The sequence below is a fragment of the Cynara cardunculus genome, assembly GCF_001531365.2.
Source record: "Cynara cardunculus var. scolymus isolate 2C chromosome LG 1, CcrdV1, whole genome shotgun sequence".
NCBI lineage: Eukaryota > Viridiplantae > Streptophyta > Magnoliopsida > Asterales > Asteraceae > Cynara > Cynara cardunculus.
Genome location: NC_037528.1, coordinates 21,524,980 through 21,535,688, shown reverse-complemented (window position 1 = coordinate 21,535,688; position 10,709 = coordinate 21,524,980). Strand labels below are relative to the sequence as shown.

The window sequence follows — 10,709 nt, the reverse complement described above, 5'->3', positions numbered from 1 at the left end:
TTGTTGGGAGAGTTTTTTTTTTAAATATAAGGAGCGTTTTTTTAGTTAGAAGGGACATGTTTGAAAAAAAAAAACTTGACTTTTTATATAAAGCTCCCCGTATAAGCTTATTAGATAAGTCACTTTTTATATCATTAAGTCACTACGAAACAATCATGCATAGTTGAGTAAATAAGCTGTTAGTTTTATTAAACTTATTAAGCTGCTAACAGATAGGCTCTTAACCTTTAGTCGTTAGACCTGTAACTTTTGAGTTTTACTTGTTGCTTACTATGACAGTATTTTAGATGTAATTTACTATTTTAGTTAAAAATTGATTATAGTTTTCCTTATCTTTTAAGTCTCATATATTGAAATAAAGTTTCTGTTTTGCTAATCTCAATTGGAAAAACGAAAACTGGAAAAAAAGAAAGCACGATCTTAATCCATAATTTATTCTTTTATCATTTTATATTCAGAGTTTTGGTTTTTATGTCCCTTTATTATATATTTTTATTATAATTAATAAAAATCAACATGGAGATGAAATACTTAGCTTGAATAGATTCTAAACTCCTTAAAAAATCGCATGTTTCGTTGACTTAAAAAAAATAGACTTAGGGACAATTTTTATTATTTTTGCACAGGGCATCGAAAATATTAGGACCGGCCTTGGTTATAATCAAAATTGCTTTCTATTCTATCATTATTTGATTACAGTATATAAGATTTATATATCAACAAATATTAACACTTCAAAGTTTAAAAAACCATAGCTAAAGAACTTCATAATTTAAAGATAATTGCTATTTCATTTTTATAATAGAATGAAGTTAACAATGTAAGATAATATCAAACCACAGTCAAGTCTATTAGAGGGTTTTTTTGTGGTTAAAAAATGTAACATTAAGAGTGTTTTACACCTCTACGGTATAAAGGGAAAATTTGAACTATTATATTAAGACAACACCCTCCTCTATCAAACACTAAACACACAAAAGCACCAAAACAAAACTACTCTCATCATCATCACGAATCCAACGACCAACCGAAACACATCAAACTGAAAACCATCATAAGATGGATGTGACCCTGACCGAGTTGTCTGCTGATCCTGTCAAGAAGATGGGCAAAGTTGGGTGCCAATCTACGGTTGATATGGCTGCACTATGGGGAAGGCTTTTCATTCCATTCGTATGATCTCGAACCTGATGACATCCAAATTTGTTTAGAAAATAGCAGTCCCACTTCGAGAGTAAGCGTTTAAACCAACAAAATTGTCCTTGTGGTATAAAAGAGAGAATGGGTATGGATAGTAAACATGATTCATCAAGTTTGTAGACATTCTTGTAGGTTTAAGAAGTTGCTCGAGGAATGGGGCTGCCTCCAAGAAAATCTAGCCATCAAAATGCTTATTTCCTGGCTGACATATTGGCCGCAAGGATTAATATTGCAGTGTCGCAACATTTATGTTTAACAAGATGCAACTATAGGGAGGTTCAAATAAAAAGGACAAAAAGGTTGAAAACGTAAGAATAAATTATTTATATGTGAATTCATAGGTAAAAAGAAACCTGGGTTCACATATGCATCTTCATATACGAAGAATTGGTAAAAAGGTAAGTAAGCGAACATGAATCACATATACATGACACATCTTCAAATGAATTTTTTCAGGTTTTGTCAATGGTTCACATATGAATCGTTTATTCTTACGTTCTACATTTTTGCCTTTCTTATGTGAACCTTCATGATGCAAGTATTTGTGTGTGCGGATAGAGAGAGGGGGGGAGAACATATATATTAACCTGATATATTGGTGCTCTAACTGAACCAGACGTCACCAGAAGTCGTTTACCATTTGCATCTAAAGCCATTTCATGTCTATGATACTGTGAATTCTGGGGATTACAGAACCTGCATAATGGACCACACTCAGATCAATAACTTCTCTGATCATACGACTCGACCAAGAAGGCATGCCACCTACATATAAGAATCATACTGAAGTAATAAAAGATAAATATAGGACCACGAACCATGACCAACATTACCAGCTTCTATCATTTTTTATCCAATTAGCATGTTAGGATGCTAAAGTTACCAAAGCCTTTTGAGAACCAGAACTCACATGAATCAATAATTCAATATGCAGGGTTGCCCCTAAAACCAACAGCAGTCTGGTGTAAGGCAACATAGCCGATCACTAGCTGCAATACAAGGCACACCCATGTTCCAGGTTTAAACCATATGAATTGGCAAATGATCAACATAACAGGTTTTGGACAAGATTTTTGTAAGATGTCAAACTTTTTCCTTATGGAATATGAGCAAGTTTCATCTTCTGTCTAAGATGCATGACATCCACTTGCACCAGGGACAGAAAAAAGGATGCATGAGCCACAGCATTGCCGTTGATCCAAAAGTTATGAAAGGAAGCTAAAGGCTAAAAGAGGAAAAAAAAAGGTACACCTGTTACAATTTCTAGACCAGAGAACTTCACCCTGACTTTGCAAACTCCACTCGAATATCTGGTACAACAATTAAAAACCAATGCTTGAAATTCATCATCTATTGCTTTGTAAGTGAAGAGGTTAGAAATGCTTCAATGCATCAGCTTCAAGTTAAGAACTCACCTTTCCATCTGTACCTAAGCTAAAAATGCTAGTCTCATCTGGCCCAAAAAGAACAGAGCTGATGGCAGAATCATGGGCTGGCCATCCAGTGATTTGCAAGCCAGCTGACATATCTGAGTCTGATTAAGGTGTATGCATTTTGTTTGTTCTTCTGCCCACATGTAAACATGATAACAAATGCATATATAGGCTATTGGGTACTCATTTAGCTAGAAAAACAAGAATTTTACCAAAGGGTAATCCAGCGGTATCCGGGGTACAGGTAGAGAGCGCCCCGCCTCCCAAGAGGTCAAGGGTTCAAATCATCAAGGGTGAGGAGTGTGTGTCAGTATTTGCCTTATATAAATATTATGTACTTTAAAAAACATAACAAGAATTTTCTAGGATACCAAACATGTGAATCATTCCATCTGTTGCAGCAGCTGCTAGAATCTTCCCATTGTGGTTGAAGCATAGTGACGTTATAGCAGGTGGATCTTTCCCAAGAGGAAGGACTGTCTTCAATAAGATTGATAAGTAAGACTTGGAGGTTCTCTTCCACTTTTAGTATTGGATTTTGGGGGAAGGGGACAATTCTTATGGATAAGTACAACTTTTCAAAAGCACTTACCATTGCCTTCCATGTTCTCATGTTCCAAACAGTTAATGATGCAAATCCCAATTTATCAATATAACCTGTGCCATGCCTACAAGGGAAATGTATTCTTCAAAACTCTGATAAACACTAGCAGAAAAGCAAAAAATCCAAATAAATGTGAAGGCATAACTATGAAATACAGGTTACCATCACAGATCTAATAATAGCTGCTTCAGTTTTCATCTAGCACATAGCATGCAATTATAAAAGTTTGTAGGGAGCCTAAAATCATTGATCATAAAATTACCACAGGATTATTCAATCATCATATTCCCATGCATAATAGCAACAACAAAAGACAACCATGAAAATAAGTTAAAAATATCTAGTGACTCAAGGAAGGGTGGTGGCATGTCTTATGTCTTATTTTGCAATTACCACCTTATAGTTTATACTAGTTACATTTTTACTCTGCCTCAAACTTGTTAAGGATAAAAGAAGGTTTTCAAAGTAACGAAACTTGACACTGAACTGTCAGACTCACTTGAGCACACACAAAAAAAAAAGTGAACTTTTAGGATACTTGGCATGGAATATACTCGGCAGATAGTACCCTCGAGATGCTGCTGCAGACACAAATATTGGTTCCACAGGGCTGCATTTTAGGTCCAGAACACTGCAATTCAAAAATTAAGCAATAAAAATCAAGAATATCTGGCTGTATATGTGTTTGACCCTTGCAGGAAACAAAAATAATAATAAACGTTATAACAGACAAGAACCTTGGAAATGCATCAGTTGTACTGAGATCACACACAACTCTCTTTGCATCAACATTCCATGCTTTTATACCTCCATCAGCAGTGCCTATGAGAAGCTTTGTCAAAATGGACAATGAAATGTAGGAGCATTACTTCCTGGTTTCGGACATTCAGAACCTCCAAAAAACAATGAGAATAATACCAATCTTAATCACTTGACAAGTGTCCACTTTTCCACTTTTGAAAGTCTGTAAAGAAGTGTGCATTTTTTGTCTTGGAACAAACACATACTCCAGTTTCAACTATCAATATGTGACTGAAATTTAACCTTCTTCAATATTTCAAAACTTTTCATTCATTTACGAAGATGATAAATGTGGAAGCTAGGAATAAATCATTAATAAGTGAAAAGAACAAAGTTCTCTAAAATTTTCAGCAAAACCGTAGTGGATCTTTAGGGACGATGAGATCCTCAAATATGGAAGTGCACAAGTAAGTGAACAGGTTAACCTTCAATTCATAACTTTTCGGTATCAGAGAACGTGGTTTCCTGTTTGTCCTCAGAAAGTCTAACAGCAATGACTATTTGAAGACAGAAGATAAACTTCCACTTCCATTATAATTGTATAAGATGTTTCAGAACTTAAAAAAACAATGGCATCAATTAGTATACCAAGCGGTCAGATTTGCAATCCCATTCGAGTGACATAATCTCGGCCCCACAATAGATGGTTGCATTCCTTGATGCTGAAGTTGACGCGTCGTATGTCCATATCCTTCATTAAAACATAAGAAAATCAGGAAAGAAAAAATGTCGGCTTGATCTCGGAGTTGACCATAATAAGCTGGGATGACGTATACATAATATTGAAATGTTTCCTTTAGGCTTCTAAGTTGAGATTACCAAGATGCTCCATCGTCATTAAAAAGGTCCTTGTGAGTCAAATTGGTCCACTAGATTAACTTTGAGTTGACCACTGAGGTAAGTCATACATTACTTGCATTAGTAATTTAGTGTACATGCAATACATTACCTTAGCCTATATACATACATATATATATATATATATATATATATATGTATAGATACATAAAGCTGTTTTTCCCTCCTAAAATCTGCAGACTCAAATGCTCTATTTTCTTTTTTATCTCCTGAAGTTCCTCCTCTATATCAGATTTTGTTACAATCAACAACTCTGGTGATGACTAAAGCCTATGGCCTACCTATCAAGTATATTTAAATGTTTCAAATAACAATTAAATATACCAGAATTTGTGAATAAAACCAAGCAAATGATTTTGGACACTAAGAGCCAGCATCCTCTCTTTTTTCCTTTATATACACCAAACTTCCAATTTATAAGACAGATGAGCAACATTAGCTTTTGAAGGATCTACCTGACTGTGCCATCCACAGAAGCACTTGCGATGTTGTCCCCAGATGTAGAAAACCTGCAGCAACTGATTGGACTTGTGTGGCCCAAGAAAGTTTCCTGCAAAGCATGGTTTTCCACATATAACAAGAGCATAATCCAGATTTAATAAGAACCAGAAGACATCAAGAGTAGACATAGTGAGAACAAGGGCAAGAACGAAGGAATAATAGGTGTAAATCATAATGACATAATTCAACCATGATGAAGGATGAGCGATTGCACCTGGAAGTCTACTTTCACTTCTGGGAAATCTTCTTCTTGCTGAAGTTCATCAATTCCTGTTGCCATATAGTTGACAGTCACTTGAACAATCACATAAATCGCTACAAGGAAACACAAAGCACATCCCCACAAACATAGTACATGCTCATACCTCATACGCTTTGAAGAAATAATGAACCATTGGCATCTTATGACTACAAATATACTGCACAAAGTTCTATTGAAGCACTCAAATGCTACGCCCTAAATTCTAGGTCTTACTCCTTATTCCGTTCATATGAACTGCAAGAAATCACCAACCTATAGCAGGGTCCGTCAAGTCACTTTGACGGTTTGACCTTAAAACATAGCAGTTCAATCCACCAAAAACTATTATACAGCATATTAGCTCTCATGGCAAAGGTCACAGCAACTCCTAAAATCATTCAATCAATTGATAGCACCCCAGAAATTCACTAACATATCACAAAGTATAGAACAAGGCCGGCTGCCATAGTGAGATCAGTTCACATTATATGTTGCTGATTTTACATATATAGTACTTAACCCACTCTAAGCATCCTACATAAAATGAACTATAATTTGGCAACGGATTGTCCCGCGTCTAGATGACTTTGTCGAGTACAAAGTTCATCTCAGCAGTTAAACTTCCTTACACTTGCCATCAATCCTCAAGACAACCATTTGTTGTTACACTAAGAACATGTCTAGATGTCACCAAAGATTAAGATGTACGAGAAATAAGTAGCCATAATGTTCTGAAGTTGCAATCGATGTAAAACTACTTTAATAACAAGACAAAGAAAGCTTTGCTCACACTTAAAGACGGAAGGTGAAAGAAATGATACAATTTCTTACCAACAGAAGAACTATTCTTTTCATCACTCTGTCCACCATAACTGCTACTTGCAAGGCTCACTCCTTGAGCCTCAGGTATATCAACATCCTTGTCTGAGGACTGCCTCCCACTCAAATGAGTGGTAGATGCATGAGCTTCACCAAGATTCCTAGATGGTACAGTGGGTTCTTTAGGCACGCCGCGTGACAGTGTCTCGGGTGAGGAGCACATGGATTCATTGCTACCACCAATGCTTAGTTGACGTGCAGTTGAAAAATTGCTGTTATTAAGACATGTGGTCAGGAAAAAAAATACTTGGAATAAACATGTGGTGAAGAAACAAGCTTACCTCTTGGACCGACATAATTGAGCCTCCTTTTCCTCCAACAAAGCCTGAAGTTGTGACAGTCTGGTATTAAGATGCTTGATATCATTCTTAAGGTGGTTCACAGTAAGTTTTTCCGAACTGATCTTCAACAATGCAGGAATGCGTGGATTAGTTAAGGAAAATTTCCCTAAATTTGAAGTAGGACTACCATCGACACCAATGAAGAAATCAAGAAACTAATGAGCTATACAAGAATCAAATCACAAGGCATATAGAGACCCCAAAGTCCATGACTACTAGTCAGAGACTCAAAGCACATCAAGGAAAAAAATCAAACCCTCTATCCTATTTGGCATCATGTTGGCGGACCTTGATTTGAAATAAACAATTAAGCTTGTACCAGCCCTATGGAACTTAGAAAGATGAACCTTTATTCCTGTCCACCTGATCAACCTCCTATATACCAAGGTTCATAATAAGAGGAAAATGGATATTTATCACTCTATACACATCTCTAAGAGAAAAAAAGCATTGCATTGCAATATTGCATACAGCAACTTACCAGACAAGGTAACTTGCATATAAATGAGGTCCTAACAGGAAAAAAAGCACTGTATTGCATAGAAATGACTTGCCAAACAAGAAATCTTTCATATAGATGACACCCTAAGGGAAAAGAAGGATTGCACACAAGTTGCTTCCCAAACAAGCTAAATTCAGTTATACTGTCTACTTGTATCACTAATTCCACATATCTCCATCATGTATGTGCTCTGAAATGGGAACCAACATTTTCAACGTTACTTGATACACAAACCATCTGCTAATACAATATACTCCAAAATATGCAAAGATTAACATTTGATGCATACCTATGTTAAACGTGGATATTCATCCAATACCTAGACACATACCAGCACCAAGAAAATCAGTATATTCTAGAACTTACTCAGATTTGAGAACATGAGATCCTTCAAATCGATTCTTGCTCTAGGATATTTCTTTCACTTTAACATACACTATAGCTAAATATGCTAACTGAGCATCATATCTGATGAAGGAGAGGCAATGTAATGGAATACTTCATGACAAAACATCCAAAAAGTTGTTGGGAGGATATGAGTTCCATTGAAGATTTCACTCAAGAAGTTCCTAACAGAAAGCTGCAGTGCATCAAACCACTCCTTCGAGAAATAGACACGAAACAGGGGATCCAAGCTAGGGTTCTTGAGATATGGGATCGCTGCATAATAATGAAAAGAGTCAAAAGTCTGAAGAAATCAACGAGCACAAAAGGAAAGGAGAGAGGACCCACCAAACCACGACATCCAATCTTGATTTCTTTGCAGCAAATCATCGCCATGAACTCCAAAAAACTCGATAATCTTGTCAGTTCTTCCTGATTGTACGGCGTAAACGATGTAATATCGAAGTACAGAGATCTCCAATTTGGACAAGGTAGCAATCAAGACAGTTTCGGATGAAGAAAAACATTGCTTGAAAAAGGTCAGCAGGGAAATTAGATTTTCTGGCTGGAATTTCGGAATGTATACTGAAAAAATTAGGTCAAAGATTTTATCCTTTTGAAATCCTTTGCCAAGATCTGTGGCCAATTCTTTCTCAAAAGATTGCAAAGTGCTTGTGAATCCCCTGAAGAACAAAAATTCCCTCACAAGCTCCTCGGCATAATTCATATTCTCCATCTTTTTCTTGTTTTAGCCTACAAAGACAGACATGTTTATATGACAGGGCTTACATTTACCGCGATGACTACGAATTTTCCATTTATAAATTTTAGAGTGAATTACATTTTTGGTCCCTCAACTATGATTTCTTTCTGTTTTTCGTCTCTCAAATTCGTAAAATACATTTTGGTCCATTTTTGGTCCATTTTTGATGTTTTGAAACCCAAACTAGTGAGATTTATGGCAGCAAAAGGATGAAATGAGAAAAAGGGGGAGGCCTGAAGAGATTTATGAAGGTATTACCAATACTATATTATAAAATATTTGGGAAAAATTCTTAAAAATTATTTTTTATACATAAAATAATGTATATTTATGTATATCACTTAAAATTTAAGATTACAAGTAAATTATATATAAGTACAACTTATTAAAGCTCCATGTTTGAATTCGTATAACTAACTGTGGATAAACATAATCAAATAAAGGATAAACATTTCATTTTAAAATATAAAAAATCTAAAATATAATTATAAATAATTATCGAGTTTTAATAAAATAATTAATTATTGTCTTTATAAAAAAATTATATTATTAAACAAAATATAAATTATAATAAAAAAATTGAATTAAAAAATTACACAAAAAATAAGAATATATACTATATTATAAATCATTTGATAAAAACTCTTAAAAACCATTTTTTATGCATGAAGTATTGTATATTGATGTATATCACTTAAAATTCAGTATTACAAGTAAATTATGCATAAGTACAACTTATTAAAACTCCATGTGTTGAATTCGTATAACTAACTGCGAATAAACATAATCAAATAAAGGATAAACATCTCATTTTAAAATGTAAAAAATCTAAAATATAATTAGAATAATTATCAAGTTCTAATAAAATAATTAATTATTRTCTTTATAAAAAAATTATATTATTAAACCAAATATAAATTAATTCGTTATTGAATCTAAATTAAATTATAATAAAAAAATTGAATAAAAAAATTACACAAAAAATAAGAATTTTAAATAGTTAATTTGATACTAATATCGGTATATTTTTATCAAATTTTTATGATATCTTCAAATTTATATTTTATTCAAAAATAAAAACATCATCGCTTTTTCAAAAGCACATAAGACCATACTATAACATCGACTGAGACAAAGAATAAAATGAAATATTAAAATCAAGATGTATCTCGATGCATTGCGCGAATAGCCTTCTAGTAGAAATAATATAAAATAAAAAATAAGATTAATTTTATTTTAAATTATTGTATAAATAATATAAAATGTTATTTTAATTTTATTTTATAGAAAAAAAGAAAGAAGATTAAGGTAAAATGATCAATACACGTAGTTGATGGTTAAAAACTGGTCTTGAGTTGGGTCTTATCAGTCCCGGGCTTTAACAGATTCGGTTATAACCGGTCCCGGTCGAAAAAGGTGAGCCCGGTCAAGCTTTATTATAACCGGTTATGGGCCACCGGTCCTGGTTATTAAAAAATAATATTTTTATTTTTATATTTTTAATGATATATATTTTTAATACATTATAAAATTTGTGATTGTGTCATTCAAATATACTTTAAAAATACGTTTTATTATAATTAAAAATCACATTGCATACAAAATATAAGGATAAAGGCCGGCCCTGCGCATGGGCGACGTGCCCACAGCCCAAGCTTGTTTATAGTATCAGTCTAGACTCAAGTGATGGCCAAACCAGCCCGACCCATCCCGGGACCGCCAGAGGACCGAGAACGGTAATGACCAGTTATAGTACCAAAATTTAGGACTGGTTATGGACCTGCCCGGCCCGACCCGATTTTTTTCAAGAACGTAACCATTATTTTTCAAAAGATTAAGGGTGCGTTTGGTTTGCAGGAATGTTTCTGAGGGATTTGGATTCCTGGAGGGATTTGGATTCCATGGGATTTGGATTGGATTGGATTTAAAATCCATTCCTGTGTTTGGTTTGCAGGATTTGGATTTGATGTGAAATCCATTCCTCTGTTGGTTTGTAGGATTTTAGATTTAGATTTTTTTTTTTGTAATTATTTTAATCACCAAATCTCTTTCATTTTCTTAAATCTATCTAATTAACCAACAAACCTAAAAATTTAACAATCAAACTTTTTCATCCATAATACATATTTAATCAACAAACATTTTCATCCAAAATGCATATTTAATCAACAAACATTTTCATTCAAAATACATATTTAATCA

General features: G+C 34.1%; 1 protein-coding gene across 4 annotated transcripts; it reads right to left on the bottom strand.

Moving 5' to 3' along the window:
- Positions 1 to 862: 862 nt before the first annotated feature.
- LOC112524071 (WD repeat-containing protein 91 homolog) lies at positions 863 to 8,480 on the bottom strand. 4 transcript variants are annotated; one of them, XM_025133699.1, is made up of 15 exons: positions 8,093 to 8,480; positions 7,898 to 8,020; positions 6,799 to 6,940; positions 6,470 to 6,729; positions 5,612 to 5,667; positions 5,352 to 5,446; positions 4,627 to 4,729; positions 3,975 to 4,069; positions 3,806 to 3,868; positions 3,226 to 3,301; positions 3,005 to 3,113; positions 2,616 to 2,728; positions 2,452 to 2,510; positions 1,788 to 1,896; positions 863 to 1,187 (listed from the first exon to the last, which is right to left on the bottom strand). In XM_025133699.1, the coding sequence occupies exons 1-15, from the start codon at positions 8,478 to 8,480 to the stop codon at positions 1,053 to 1,055; spliced, it is 1,926 nt and encodes a 641-aa protein (XP_024989467.1). In that variant the 3' UTR covers positions 863 to 1,052. The 4 variants fall into 4 exon arrangements, with proteins under 4 accessions (XP_024989467.1, XP_024989476.1, XP_024989486.1 ...); XM_025133708.1 differs by having other exon boundaries at positions 6,470 to 6,702; XM_025133718.1 differs by having other exon boundaries at positions 6,470 to 6,618.
- Positions 8,481 to 10,709: the final 2,229 nt, after the last annotated feature.